We start from the raw sequence: 16,192 nt of genomic DNA on the forward strand, positions 1-16,192 counted from the left end.
GGTTTACCACGGCAACATAAATGAATTTCTCGCTAAGCTCGCAGCACAGTTCGACAGAAGATTATGTTAGCTTGCGCCTGAAACAACGCACTCAATGGGAAATTCATTTGCAGTCTGGTTATATGCGAAAAAGAAAATCGATGAAGAGAATCGATAAACAATTATAGCATAGAGGTAATGCTAAGGCTAGAAGGTTCTGAAATAACGTGCTCAACTTTTTGGCTCAGCTCTGGTACACGGCGAATGAGAACGACTCAAATTTGAGTTTAGTTCACTCAAAATCGCCAAAAGTGCAGGAACTCAGCGATGAGTTAATTTGCCTCATGTTTTCCCAGGTTTTTCCAGGATTTTCCAGGGAAAAATTCCCGAATTTTAGAAAAGTAAAGATTGGATTCACTCAGTATATTTGTACTACTCCGAGACTGAATAAAATTTTCGTCAATTTCCTCATTTTTTGGCAGATTTTTTAGGTTTTCCACAGGAAACTATGAGACAAATTTTACTCATCGCTGAGTTCCTGCACTTTTGGCGATTATGAGTGAACTAAACTCAAATTTGAGTCGTTCTCATTCGCCGTGTACTCTCTTCGGTCCCAAGCTAATCGATTCACCCCTCGAAACATAGTTAAAACCAATAACCCCTCATTTTACCTGTCAAACTTTCATAGCGAATCAAAACAAACACTGCGTAGTACTAGAATTTCGACTAGAATGGGGTACGTTAATCGTTTGCTTGGGACCAATAGGCTAGTCAAGTAGTGAGCCAATTTAAAATCGTTAGTTTCGTATTGATTGTTGATTATAGGCCCTTTTCTCGTATTGCGCGAGAAAGCTGAAGCCAGGTTTGTTTTCCTCATGGCATTTTTTTTTTTAGATATTTGTCCGGCAACACAATTGACTGAAATATAAGTAAAAATTACTTAGACTCAGAAGCCAAGCATCATTTTCGATGAGTTTGTTTCAGTTGAAACACATTCTTATAAATTTATTATCATTGTTCTTTAATTCCGTTTCTTACCAGGTGTGATAACCGCGGTTGTTGTGTGGTCTATTGTTCGGTTGGTACGTGTGATAGGTGAATCATAATCAGTGCGCAAAACAGTCAGGTTCAATGAGTCATTTTCATATGAATATGAACTGCCATCTGCTGCCTCGTGAGAGTCTGAATGGCCACACGTCGCCAGCCTTGAAACTTGATGCTTTCTGAAAAAAAAAATGGAAACCGTGATTGTGATCCAACATGCAGGCTTTCCACGTGGCTAATTTCGTTGTGTTTGGAAAAGTCACTCACGATTTCTATTGTCGCATATGCTGGACTGTGCTATGCTTTAGATGTGTTAAGGTTTATTTTGATGATTCTACATACCATATCAATCAGGCTAAAGCCTTGATGTTCTCTGCTGTCCAAAGAAGTTGTCTCCACTTTACTCGATCAATGACCACACGTCACCATCCTCGTAATATCCAAGAAGGTGAATTCAACGAGTTTCTACTCAGCAACTTTTCTACCTAATTCATTCCATTGACACTTTAATCAACGGAAAGGGGCGTCATTTTCATGGTTTACCATGGGCGTTGAAAACCCTGTCTTAAATCTAATTCATTGAATACACTGATTTTTATTTTATTTTTTAAACATATCCCGTTCAATCAGAAACCACATAATCGAAGAAATTACCTACCACTTGACCTCGGTCATACCCATCCCCATACATCGGAAGGCAACTCTGTGTTTTCATTATCAATCTATTCGCTCGAGCTATTTTACCCACACTGCATCCGTCTCTCCGCTCCTCACCCTCCATCATCAACGAGATCATTTAATGTACAATTTAATTACCTACACCCACCACTCAGCGGGATATAATTGTCCCACCCACTCCGATCCGGAAAAGAGGTGCACCACCAACAAATCTGTTGCAGTTAAGATTGTCTTCCTTGGCGCACAATACACGATATAATAAATAAATGGCTGCACTCTCGAATATGCCACACCGAAAACTGAGTGGGTGGTTCATTCAAGGGAAATAAAGGCTAACATGTGTCAACAACGGGTGCGCTTGTCGTTTCGGTAGCATGTATCTATTGTGGGGGTAATCGCTCAATCGGAAATGTGTTTAATGATTCCAGAAGAAACTGGTGTACCTACATCATGCGGACGATCGTTGGGAATTTCGCATCAATCGATTTGCCATTTGCTTTGTTTGCATTTGTTCCGATAGTTTCAGTAAGCAGCTCTACAAAAACTGAACATTTCAATGGGCTTAAAATTCTTCGATTGCGTAATAAATGCGGTATACCTAGTTGCTGCCACTGCACCGCGCTGCAACGGTTGCTGGTCGCCGGCAGTATGCACCCACTTGTGTTTTAGTATTGCATCCGTAATCGCAAATATTTGCCGGTTGGAAATGATCACAATCACGATCTCCGATCACGACACGCCGGCCGTCGTCGTCGTCGTCGTTAGAGAAATGCACACGATGAGTGAGTTGTGCTCGATTTGCAAGTGCGTTGCTGCTACCGGCTGGAGCGATGATGGCCGTCCACTACGTTTGCACTACAAATTGGCTGAGTTTTGCTGTACCGATTCTGAGATGTGTTTACTTTCAAGCAGGTGAACTATTTAGGCTTAAAATAGATGTATGACCGATCAGTATTGCAAACGAGGTCATCTGTTGATTGAAATGGTGCAATCTGCTTCTTCCTCGTGGACCTTGGTGACTGTTAAAAACTTAATTCTTTTTTCTTTTAGGATCACCAAGGCGTTTTAAACACATTTCCGGTTATTTTCGATACATCGTTCAATGGAAGAAGCTTTAATCTAGCAACTAAAATGACAAACAGGAGGCGTTTGTAAGCCGAGTTATGAACGAAAGAGGACATTGATTAAGAAAATCAACTAACGTAGGACCTTTTGACCAAGGCTTTCCGGATGGTAGATAGATACATTTTGAATTCCCTCACTATGTAGCGCTAGTGTGCATGCAATCTTCAGTGATGTGGTATATTTCAAGATCCTACCCATTTAGCTTCTAGGAAGTTTGATTGTTTGTGAAAGTTGTTTAGGTGGCCATATTCTTTTAGATGGTGAGAACATTAACTTAGTATTCATTCAGTTCGCGACGCAATGTGAAGCTTTTGATAAGCTGTATCATACGATCTAATTGTTGTTTTCAGAAAAACTGACGGTCTTGCTTACTATGGAAGATAAATAAGATCAGGATTAGAGGTGCTAGGTTTCTGTAAAAATTACGTATCTACGATGGTCACCGATTTTCAACCCTGATGGGGATGATAAAGTAGAGGCCTGAAATCGATGTTAGATGTTATTTTAGAACAATAGACGGTGATTTATGGATTCTAGAATGCTTCAAATACCATAGAATAGAGGAAAAAAAATCATGGCTACTATGTCACACTGCAGAATACAGTGTTGCTCACAATACAGTTGCTTAATCTTGCCATTAGATTATCAATCTATTAAACAATTAATAACTATTTAATTTGACGTTTGGCTGAAAAACGATTTTCGGCAAAGTTATAGCTGATAAAAATTCCCATAAGAATAGCAATAGAATTTGTTAACAGTACAATATGTAAAAAGGCTATAAAACAATGAACAAAAATGTTTGTTTTCTCATAGTAATTTCCATATAAACTTCAAATGGTTTGTACCATGTTAGTTTCTTATCAAATGAGTTTAAACTTTCGGAGGCTAATCAGGACCCGATTTGAAACCGTTTGAACACTGTGGAGCGAAAATTTCAAATTTTGCATCAGTCTAACACAAACAAACAGACTTAACTCTTTGAAAAACTTGTTCTTGAAAACATAGTATCTCAAAACATATAACCTCAGTAACGACATCTCTCTGGCTTCTCGCGGAAAACAAGCTTGCTCGCTAACTCGTAAACAATATTGCATAAAAATTCTATAGACTATATAGAAACGTCAAAGTGATCCGATGCCAGCGCTGCGACGAGTAGTTCGCGGAACTGATAATATTCAAATCAACCGTTAAATGCATGAACGAAGATACACAATGAAGAGTTACGTCTGTTTGTCTGTGAGTCTAATGTACAGGTTCTGAATATTCTCCAAAAATTTGAGTTCATTTGGATGCGCTTTCGTACTGCACTGTTGGCGAAGAATTTCTATAGTAGTTTTCTTTATCTTTTATCTTTCTTTATTAAAGAGACTTTCAGCCGGCGGCTGGTTCATCTCTGAGAAGTAGTTTTCTGATAGTCTGAAAGTGAACTTGACAGGTTTTAAGTGTCAAACTCTTGCCTTTCATCCTCTTCTTGTATCTAACAAGTACAAAATATCTTTATAAAATTTATTGTTTTTAAAATTCCAAAAATCATTTTTTTATAGCAAGTGAGTGGAAGCAACCCTGCTGGGAACTATCTGCCACCTTTCCCCTTCCAGTTGCCGTATAAAACTCCTACCCAAGAAGCTGTTTGAAGTCTGCCTTGACGTAGGTTTCGTCGTCCATTACCAAGCAATCGAAGTTCGTCAGCATCGTCGTGTACAGCTTTCGGGATCGTGTTTTGGCTGTCTTGTTTTGTTTATCGTTGTGATTTTAAGTCACTACCTTCTTATAGTCGACAGTCCGGCTCGTTTTTCAACTTGATGCACGGTTGTCGACGACACTCCCAGCTTGCTTGTGACATCTCTGACGGAGAGGTTGGGGTTCCGCTTGAAACTGCTGGCCACTCTTTTTGTTGTCACTGTGGCTTCCGGCTTTCGATTTCTTCCCGATCCAGGCTGTCGACAAACGTTCCCCGAACACTTTTATTACAATTACGCTAACTCGGCGTGCGAGTAGATCGGATTTTCACGTTTCGACTGCATATTTTTGATGTGTTGCTCCTCTTGCTTTGACGCTATTTTGATAACTGAAGAGCAAATGTCAAAATCAAAATATAGGTATCATTCTGCACGCACGCACCTACAAAATTAGGGGTGATCTGTTTTTTTAAATGCTCGATTAAAAGAAATGCCTCAAGTTTAAATCGACCAAATATTGATCGTAACACCCTTTAGCCTGGATTTTTGTGCCCTAGTTATTATTCCCGCCAAGTGCACTAATGTTGACTGCTGAGCATTTCAGAAGAACATCATCGTCCTAACTAAGTAATAACCAATTATTCTGACGTTCAATTAAAAAGTGGTCTTCAGCAAAGTTCTAGCAGAGGTACAGATAGCAAGTTTACCCATAAATCATTATGGCGAAAGGCTAAGACGAGGAGAACTCCCATATAAACTTCAAAAAGCCAGTGCAGTATGAGATCACAATCAAATGAGCTCAAATTTTGGGTGAATGGTCAAGACCTGATTTAGAATCGATTAGGCTTGGTAGAGCAAAATCGGTATTTTGAAGCACCCTAATTATCGAGTCTATCACTCTAACCACCCCGTGAAAGTACACCCGTGGCATATTACTGATTATTGAGACGTGTAAATCTTATTTGGTATTCTGATAGTCGACGTGCAGAGCGACTGGAGTCTCTCACGTCACAGGAAGTGATTCTCGGAATACGATCATGAACTGGCGATAGCGAGTCACCTGACGTCACAAGGCATGCTGAAAGTCCCTGATTATTTTCAGCATTAGTTTTCAAAACAAGAATTACGTGATGCATCAATCCACTCACTTGGTGCTTCCTAAGTTAATGAGCTGTATCGTAAGAAACGTGATCCCGACCAACCATTCGTGAAACTTCTTCAAAGTTCTTTATACAAAAATAAAGATTAATGTCGGTAATTCTTTACTTTCAAGTTTCTTTAATTTCTACTTTGGTTTGTTTTTTCCGTCGATCTTGTTTTCCGTGCTGAGCACCAATGCTACCGACGTGCCAGGAAGGCAGTTCCCACACCTGGACCCTACCTATCGACCCATCAACTCATGAACCGGGGACCAATGGCTTTACTTCCCATCCGAAGGAAGGCGTGATCAGAGATGTTATGCCTCAGAACATCCCGGCGGCGCCGACTGGGATTGAACCCAGGCCTGCTGGGGTGAGAGGTAATCACGCTTACCACTACACCACCAGCGCCGTTATTTCTTTAATTTCGATGAATATATTTAAAAACCTTTATTGATCGATACTTACATTTAAGATAATTTTTTATCGGTCGCATGATAGTAATCTATAAAGATGCCATACTAAATCTCGTCTAATTTCGATGTGTCACAAGGACTATAGTTTTCTTTATAAATATTCATCTAAAAATATTTGAATACTGATACCATCGTAACGTTGAACTTTGGCAAAGAACAATAAAGATTGCCATCGATGCACATTTATAATCTCCTTGTTATCGATTTGCATCGCTGGGTAAAGAGAGTTTGATACACACTAGATGACAGATAGCAATGTTTATATTAGATATCGACAAATTTGGTTCTTCATCGAGAGAAGCATGATCAGCCGGAAAATTAATGAGAAGACTAATGAATAAAGATTAATTAATGATCAATGGCCACGATGATACAAATGTTTGCCATTATAGTTATTTAAGTTTACGTTGATACGCTCTCGGCCATTTCTTAAGAATCAGCAATAGCAAGCGTGGTTGAATTCTCGGCATTTTGAACCAAATGAGGGAACTTGATACTTTGGTTATGGATATGACAAATAAATTTTGAATTCATGCTTGAAAAGATGTGCATAAATTTCAAAACACCATATAATAGAGTGTGATTGCCAGTCGTTAAGAAGCTCATCAACAGCAGCTGTAGACCCGAGGATTAGCTACCAACAAAGAAATCAGTAAACCTTAGATGGCACGGGATCAAAACCTAGCAATTGTGCAGATAAAAAAAAAATCCCAAATATATCAGTATTGTTATTTTGATCTGACCAGATAAATCAATATTTTGATCTGGCAACACGAATCGATATTTTTTACATAGGTATTTAACGATTAGTAGCAACATTTTGATAAAGATGCTTATAAATGATTCACGATCAGGTTTTTAGTATCTTTACATTTATTCATTAAATGGTGACGATCGCTATCGATTTTTCATATGAATGTCTTTGAAGATCTATGTATTGAAAATTAAAGAAATTTAACGAAATGGTTGGTCGGGATTAGGTTAAACCGAAGACAACAAATCAAGAAGACTGGCAACTTTTCCATTTTCCCATACGAACGCTATGAGACAGGTACAATCGTGTCATCTGCAGCTCAATGATGCTCAATGCTTCGAACGCGTTTGATAGCAAAGATTACATCCTCAGAAGAAAGGTTTGTGTATTTGCTCATTTTTCTATGCGTTGCTTCCACCTTCAATCAAGCGCAGCGCTATTGTATCTGTCGCTTGGATTCTGATAAAGTTGACAGTCTTCTTGATATGATGTCTCCGGTAAACCCAAGCTTCAAAAGAACCTATATATAGCTTTAAAGAGCCCCTTAAACCCTTTTCTGTAGTCTCTTTGAGAATACTAGTAGTCCGTTAGAATGCTAGGGGATTTTTGTATTCTCCATAACACAGTAGTTCTGATAAGATAGGTGGTTCAAGACGGTGAGTAGTCTGTTTGGTTCGTTCAAATAAAGAAGAAACATGGCTATTGGCTATTCGTAATGTCAGTGTTCACTCGACTGTCGACAAAAGCAGGCCACTCTCTATGTGTGCCACGCGATCTTCTGTTTTCTCGGCAGCAATTATTGTGTGGTCATCCTCATTGTTCTTCATCAGCAGTTCTTTCGGTCGATAGGTCGTCGACTTTGGAAAGCAACCGTTTAGTGATGAGTGTGTGAGTGCTGACCACGTTTTGCGTCCATTGCTAGAATGGAAGCGCTTTGACCCCCGTTGGCGATACTGCCATACAATGAAACCACTGGAAGCGGCTCCAGTTCTGATGGAGGAGGCTTTTTGGATAGCGGAAGATAAAGTGTTTATTGTGTTGTACCTTTTCACTATAATTTTAAGATGTATTGTATAGTGAACAAGAATCCTCGGCCCTGTAAAGGTAATTCGGTTGAGCCTTATCAAATAAAATAATAAACAACAGGCTATTCGCAATGTAACAAAACACATGAAGCGCATCCAAGTGCTCATACCTCCATCTAAACGGCACAGTGCATCCCAAGCTAAGACACCCATCAGGATCAGGATCAGGATCTTGTGCTCGCAAACCACACAAAGCAAAACACAGCAAACCGGACGTGCAACGAGACAAATATGTATAATAATAAATTTGTTTGGTTTTCTGTTCCGTCTATTTTCCCAACGAGTTTTCATGAACATTCACATATATTTTTTTTCTTGATGGCATTTTTCGTTTACGCTTCAATTTCGTTGTTGTTTTTCTCGAGCAACACGGGGGTTATTTATAACTGTCGCGCCTTGGTACTGTGTTGCAACTGCATTATTATTAGAAGTGCGGCTTTTTTCCAACCCATAAGACATTCAAACTGCACGCACATCGTTCGGATTCTTGCGTTTTTACTCGGAGGTACTTTTCGGTCCGTTCTGAGTGAATAAGGAGAGCGAGAGGATTTTGCTCCTTAGTTGAATTATTGCTACTGAATGAAATAGTTTCTGTTCGATTTTATAGGGAATTATTCTCTTTCGTTTTCTAGGGGTTCACGCAATTTGAACACAACACCTATTAATAAATCAATCGGCGCACAGTAGAATAATGCTACTCAACGTTTCACTACCGGCCGGCGCCCACGCGTAATATGAACCAATCCGATGGGGATAAAGCGTTGAGTAACGAAAGGAAGAAGCTTGCCAATAGGAAGAAAGTTGGCCAGGTAGGAATATGATCGTATTAAATGGTTTTAATTGGCAATTTTAAAATAAATTTGTTACGTTTATCCAGAGCAAACATGTGCCTGACTCCCGCTCATCAACAGGAGGAACTGGTGGACTGCAGTCGTTTTTTCGTTGGTTCAGAAAGGACAAAGACCCGGATCTTGAACTGCCGGAGGTGGTCAATGTTGCCCATCTACAGCGAAACTTTTCAACTGGAGAACCTCAGCATGCTACGGGTAGTGCTGTGACCAGAGCGCAGCCTACTCCGAGTGCTACTCCGAGCGAGTGCTCTTCGGATGAAGTGAGCCAAAGCCAGAGCAATGGAACGCATAGCTCTTCGCCGAGTCCTAGTCCAGTGATAGACTGCAATAACTTATCGAAAAGTTCAAGCTGTGATAGTATCTTAAGCACGGCCACTACCGGGTTCGCATTTGTGCCACCGAACTGCTACGAAGCAGTCAGTAAACGAACGGAGCGCGTCATTAATCCTGGTCCATATACTGATAGTTATAAGCGACGCATTCAGGACCGGGATCGTACACGAGAGTTGGACAAGAAGTATGAGCTAACGCTGCGTAAGAAATACAATTTATTTGCACATCTTCGTCCTTCGGCTTCCGAAAAAGACGCTACGCTTACGAGGGATAATCAAAAGTCGGGTTACGTAGATCTCAGTTTGCCGAATGCTCCCAAGGGTGTGCTAGATAGCTCATGTGCTGGAGAAAACGAAGAAACCAAAGATATCACTGTAAAGAAACATCGCAGAACCGTAAGTGATAGCTCCAAAGATAAACGAGCCGGTGCTTACTTGCACGTCAAAGGTAAACGGCGTGCACCACCTCCACCTCCATTGAAACTTAACGCTAATACGAATACCCTAACGAACAGACCGAACATCGGAACGCTCACCCATTCAGGCTACAGTACTTTGTCTCCGGGATCTACGCTATCTCGAAAGAAAAGGCCTGCGCCACCGCCTCCAGTGTCACCAACATCTCCAACTCTGAACGAAGCCACGTCTTACACGAGCCTTCTTGAGGACAAAGAAATCAAAGCCATCATCGAGGGAACTCCTTTACCCCGAACGCCAGAACCGATCATGCCAATGAGAATTACTCCACTGCCGGGCATATCGGAAGAAAGAACCCCTGGAGGTTTAACCGAAGAGCAGAAACAACAACTGATCGACAACATTCGCAAAGTGCAAGCGCCCCCAGATAGTGATCCTCCAACTCCGACGAATAATCCACCCCCTACATTTATGCTAACCAACAACGACGTGATGAAACTGGAAGAGAACTTCATCAATACTAACGGAACACGATCACCAATCCACGATTATCTATACTCCGAAGCTATCAACAGCACGACTAAACCGAACGTTCCCACATCTCCGATATCACCACGACCGTGGTACAAGCGACCGATATCAGGCACGAAACATCAGGAAAGCACCCTACCTTTCAAGAAGGATATCATTCTGAAGACTATCGATAAGCGCAAAACCAAGCCCAAGGAAAAAGAAGATCTTCCCGAAGTCGGCTACTGCCGAAACTCGCTTGTAGACCATGGTGCCACTACCGGCGGACAAAGGTTTAATCTTTTTGCCAAGATAGCGGAAAAGTCTGATGACACCAAACGCCGCGAAAGAGACAGTGAGAAACGGAAATCTGGAATAGGGATTCCAAGCATTAGCGAACTGGATCGGGAAGCTGCCGAAATTATCCACAAGGAAAATGCTGCCAAGATGTGCGGCGAACAGCAAAGTGGCAATGAGCTGTACTTTTCCGCTCCTGAACAGCTCGTGAAACGTAGTCAGTCGTTTATGAAGAAAGTCGAACCAACACCGCAGGGCAGTCCGGAAAGAAAACCCAAGTCAACGAAGGAGTTGATTTCTAAATTTGAGGCGAATTCAACGAACATTAGTAAAGTGACGGTAAACACTTCATTCGTTCCTAAGAAGGACTACTTCGGAGTGGAACGAAAAGAAGTAGCGCCCACACCACCAATGCCAATCATTGTACTCGATAGGGAAGCCACACCTCCTCAAGGTATCGCCAAAACAGCAAGTGACAAGAACCTTCTTGGATTGTGGTCCTGTCCTTATTGCACCCTTGAGAACCCCAACTGGCGAATCATCTGTGAAGCTTGCGAGCGTATTAAACCATACGAAAAACTGAGCATCTTGGAAGAACCACCGCTAAGACCGAATCATCCTCTGAAGAAACCTATCCCGGAGCCTAAAAATCAACCGGAGCTTGACTCACAAGCAACCGGTACAGATGATTGGGACAAAAAGACTGAACGTGTTTTGAAGTACTTTATGCCCAAAACGAACCCGACAATGGGCAATGGATCCCTAGGAACACCGGAGGCTCCTAAGAAGTCTTTCGGACAAGCCAAGATGCTTGCTTCACCGAAGATGGGCGTCAAAAGTCTGATGAACGGCAAATCTCCTGATAAATCTAATGGATTCCGGAACTTTAACGCAGTCCCTGAGGGATACAATGCTTCCAATAAATTTGACGATGAAAAGCTAAAGGAAAACGCAGTGATTGTTACTACTACACCAGTTTTGATCGCTCCGCTGGCATTTCCAGAAGCTAGAACTGACCAGCTTGGTTCGAGCAAGGAAGCCATCAACTTGGACGAAGTTCGAAATGCCAGGATAGCCAGGTTTAGTACAAATCTGGAAAATGATAGACCTACAAGTCCAGTCAATCTATCGGCAGCCGAGACACACACGAAGGTTCCAGAAATGGACGACGAAGCGTTGGAGAAGGAAAAGGAACGTTTACGAGAGATGATACGGGCAATGAACGCCAAGGCATTGGCCGATAAATATCCAGTTTTGCAGAAACCACCCACCAGTAGTGGCCCTTCCAAGCGGGAATCACCTTTAGTGCAACGAAGGAATGGTTTCGTATCCGCAATTCCTGTCAGTACAAAAAGCCCCAAGCCAATGCGTAAAGCTAGTCCCACCATGGCTAGGAGGGCTCCACCTGTGGAAGAACATCCACCAGTCGTCGCGGAACCATACAAATTGGGAGCAATCAAGAAAACGTTCCTTCGGAAACCTGAAGAAGTCAAACCAATCACGCTGGACGAAGCGAAAATTATCAACCAAGAGATTAGGCCCTTACCAAGAGACGTTGTCTCCTCAGTAATTCCTGAAACGGTAACTGAGCTGAGTGAACCTCAGTTAGTGCTGACCAATGACGTTCAAAAGGTGCGCTACGAAGCAATGGATGAGCAGCAGTTTAAGGCTAGCAACACGCAGCGTACCACTGTTCCGCTGCAGAATCAGTTCTCCGATCAGCAGAACGAGAAGGTTCGTCAAATATCCAAACAGCTGCGCTCGGCTCAAGGTGTGGAAAACTTCAAAAATACTCTGAAATACGCGAGTACACCAATGAACAGATCCAACACTTTGGCGATTAATAAGCTTCTGCGGAGTTTGGAAATCGCCATCGGGGACGGAGCTCACGACCGAGCTGCCAAGCTGGCTGTGGATCTGGCCAAGATGAAGGTTTCTCTTTCCGTAACACGGCAAAGCCCAGCTGGATCGGATACCGGTTCTACGGGGAGTTTGACCGAGATTGTGTAGGTTTTCCTATAAATTTCATAGCGAATTTGATTTTTAAAGCTAGATATTTTCACCATAGCATTTCCATTTACATCAACGATAGAACAACCCGGAAAGGACCGCTGAAGATCAATGTGTCCACGTACACTACCCTGGCGCAGTTGAAAGAGAAGACCAGCAGAAACTTTGGAATACCTGCTCAGGTTCAGCGTTGGATTTACAACGATCGACAGCTGTGCGAGGAACACAGGACAATGTCTGAGTACGGAATTCAAGATGGTGATCAGATGCTGCAGCTGTTCCTTGTCAGTTTAGTGCCACGACCCATGTCGGAAGGTGCAGTGCAAACTCCAATAAATAGGGTGAAGGTGGAACAGAAGACTGCACCGTCGGTGATGACCGTACAGCCTCAGTTCAGTCATGCGGAAGCGAAGATGCTTACAGTTTCCGATTCGGACGGTGAATGTTCCGATACTCAAAACGATCCTCAGGCTGATGATGAGTGCAATCTAGGTATGATCGACATGAACAAAAATTAAAAGAACATCCTATAATGTTTGTTTTCGTTACAGGTGCCACAGCGCTTCCAACCATTGCTGAAGACAAGGGACCACAAAATGATACCGAAGAGGGATGGGCTTGTCCGCTTTGTACGTTGATCAATCCACCGAATCGTCCTGGATGTGGAGCTTGCTCGCAAGCGCGACCTTCGTCCTACGTGGTACCAGCACGCTATCGATCAATGGAAGATGACTTCATTCCCGAGGAACTGAAGCGATTCATTGAAGATGGTTTGAATAATTCAAAGCCAACGGTACAATTGAGGAACCCTCCCAAGGAAACGCGTAACGACCTCAACCGAGTGTCGAACAATCGCAAATCGTCGGATATTTTCAATATTCTATTGGATGAAACCAAAGCTACTGAAACGAATCCAGTTAAGCCGAGCACTAGCGATTTGCTAACTACGAGACACATTCAAGTTCCAGAACAGAAGAACATAGTCATGACGGCATTTACCAGTCCAAATATTACACGAAACAAATACCGTGGCGTGGACAACTTTAACCCTAATTCGTACAACGTCGGAAGTTCGGGAATACCGAAAGCCGATGGCCCAGTAATCTCAACCGCTAGTCCCATAGTGCGTGCCGTATTGCTGAAAGAGCACCCTAATAAACCGGTTAAATTTGGAAGAAATGGATTAGTCATGCCCGATGACGGTAGTGACATTACGAATCACTATATGGAATTGGTTAATTTGGATTCAGCCGATTTGATCGCAAACGTTGATCCATTCGATTGTCCCATTTGCTTCGGCCATTTCGAACAGTACGAGGGAATAATACTGCGCGACTGTTTGCACACGTTCTGCAAGGAATGTCTGGTGAATACGATTAACTATAGCGATGAAGCGGAGATCAAGTGTCCGTACATGGATACCACATACAGCTGTGAGAGTATAGTTCTGGTAAGTCTGCTGGGCTACATGCCTTGCGAAGTGATGAACGCCCAATGAGATCAACCCAAATTGGAGTTTAGTTTACTCATACATCCCAAAAAGTGCAGGAACTCAGCGATGAGTAAATTTGCCTTATGGTTTTCCTGGTTTTTCCAGGATAAAATTCTCGATTATGAGAAAAATAAACATTCGATTCTCTCAGTCTATTGCTACTACTCCTAGACTGAGTAAAATTTTCGTCAATTTCCCTTATTTTCCGGCAGATTTTTTAGGTTTTCCACAGGAAAACATGAGGCAAATTTACTCATGGCTGAGTTCCCGCACTTTTTGCGATTATGAGTAAACTGAATTTAAATTTGACTTAATCTCATTGGCCGTGTATGGCAGGTCGCTGAAAAAGGTGTCTTACAGATCACATGTTTTTCCTTTTCCTTAAAAGCAACGAGAAATCAAGGCTCTTGTAACCAAAGACATGTATGAAGCCCACCTAGCGAAATCGATACGCCAAGCGGAGAGTAAGCTAGACAATACCTTCCACTGCAAAACGCCCAACTGTCGTGGTTGGTGTATCTACGAGGACAACGTAAACCAGTTCAAATGTCCTGTGTGTACGATTGTAAACTGCCTGACGTGCAGGGTGAGTTTGGTATTCTATCAATATGTGAATTTTGGTAGAAACTTTTTTTTTCCGCTTCAAGGCAATCCACGACGGGCTTGACTGCAAGCAATATCAAGATCGAATGAACAGCGACTGTGATACGAACATCGAAGCGAGAAGAACCAGAGACATGCTTCAAGAGATGGTCGACAAAGGCGACGCACTTATGTGTCCCACGTGCCAGGTTCGTAAATGTGACAGTTTGAAATCCTCCCAACGAGGACCACTAACCTATATTTCGTTTGCACCTTCCGCAGGTTGTCATGATGAAAAAGTGGGGCTGCGACTGGCTAAAGTGCAGTATGTGCAAAACAGAAATCTGCTGGGTGACACGAGGTCCTCGATGGGGTCCCGGTGGGAAGGGAGACATTAGCGGTGGGTGTCGCTGCGGGGTAGATGGGAAGAAGTGCCATCCAGATTGTAACTACTGCCATTGAAACGTTTCAGAGTGCTACATCTCTGTGACGTACACTATATCGATAGATAGCTGTATTGATAACATTAATGCCAAAGATGATGATTTGATCGAATTGTACCGAGAAGATTGTGAAGGTTGAAGTATTTATGATACCCAAGTATGCGTTAAATGTTTGGAATTGTATTCGACGGAAATAAATGATAAAAACTTTAGAAAGATTGCCATTATTTAAAAGGATGTCAGTAGTCTGTAAAGGAATTTATATAAGGAAATATGAACAGAAAGATCACTCCATGGCAGCACTATACTAATAGTAAGAAACCTTTAATCAGCATTGCTAATGCCAAAAGCCTTTAATCAGTGCATTGAAAACGAAACTAACTCAGGGTGAGTCATTTTTACTCATTCGTATGGAGAAATTCTAAAATCTGTAACAGGTGGGGCACTCGCTGCTTAGCACTAATGAGACCCCTCTCTACACTGCCTCAGGGTCGGCATACGCGTGTGACTATCGCGGCCAAGAAAACACTCAAATACTTTTCGCACACACAGTTTATTCAGTTTCACAGAAGAACCTTTTATTTCCCTTAACTTACCCACTTTGTTATCAGCTATCTTCTACCCTCGCTTCTACCTTAGCCTTCGCTAGTTTCTTCCTTCGTTGATGGGGGCCGTACCGCTACACTTTCACTTTCTCCTTCCGTCTACTTCCGTCCTTCGTCCCTCGGTTTGGACTGTGGCTTGCCCATTCGATACACCTCTTCCATTCTCCTCTCTTACTTCGGGGTTGACCGCACCGTATATTAGAACGACGGACACTACAGGGTCTGACCACGCCGAAGATAAATTTCTAATGGTAAACTACGGGGCCCTGTGGGCACAATAGTATACCATGATGGCGGTTAGTAATGAGAACAAACGGTTTTGCTTCATGGGTTTTTACCTGAATATTTTAGTAGGTTGCCTCCTCCTCCAATATTGCTCAAGTCTCACGTCTTATCACCTGCAGTCTCGTGCAGACTTATCACCTTTTTTTTAACTTTTCGTAAAATGATCTTTCACTATATCTCGATTACTTTTTCGAATGGACGTATCAGCATCGTCGATTTGACGTAACTGGTAGTTCGCCCATGCATGCTAACACTACCATCAGATAGGGGAAATCTTCCCTACTTTATAGTGGTGTTAGTAGAAAAAATTAAAAGAATCCATTTTGGATGATAAGGAACAGCAGCAACAATAGCTGCAGCAGTGGAACCAGCCGCAACAATGGAAGCAGTCGCAGCCGTGGGAGCT

At 42.3% G+C, this 16,192-nt stretch overlaps 1 protein-coding gene across 3 annotated transcripts in view; it reads left to right on the top strand.

Moving 5' to 3' along the window:
• LOC135717261 (uncharacterized) overlaps positions 1-15,092 on the top strand; it is a 30,314-nt gene extending 15,222 nt beyond the window's left edge. For all 3 annotated transcript variants that reach the window (XM_065239254.1, XM_065239253.1, XM_065239255.1), the window contains exons 2-8: positions 8,595-8,771; positions 8,840-12,375; positions 12,438-12,871; positions 12,931-13,829; positions 14,260-14,457; positions 14,519-14,662; positions 14,736-15,092. In XM_065239254.1, the coding sequence (XP_065095326.1) occupies positions 8,697-8,771; positions 8,840-12,375; positions 12,438-12,871; positions 12,931-13,829; positions 14,260-14,457; positions 14,519-14,662; positions 14,736-14,915 (5,466 nt within the window). In that variant the 5' untranslated portion in view covers positions 8,595-8,696 and the 3' untranslated portion in view covers positions 14,916-15,092. The remainder of the gene's footprint in view (positions 1-8,594; positions 8,772-8,839; positions 12,376-12,437; positions 12,872-12,930; positions 13,830-14,259; positions 14,458-14,518; positions 14,663-14,735) is intronic.
• The last annotated feature ends 1,100 nt before the right edge of the window (positions 15,093-16,192 follow it).

This window comes from Ochlerotatus camptorhynchus, unplaced genomic scaffold, assembly GCF_037179485.1.
Source record: "Ochlerotatus camptorhynchus isolate MF236.1 unplaced genomic scaffold, CSIRO-AGI_Acam_v1.1 ptg000054l, whole genome shotgun sequence".
Classification (NCBI taxonomy): Eukaryota; Metazoa; Arthropoda; class Insecta; order Diptera; family Culicidae; genus Ochlerotatus; species Ochlerotatus camptorhynchus.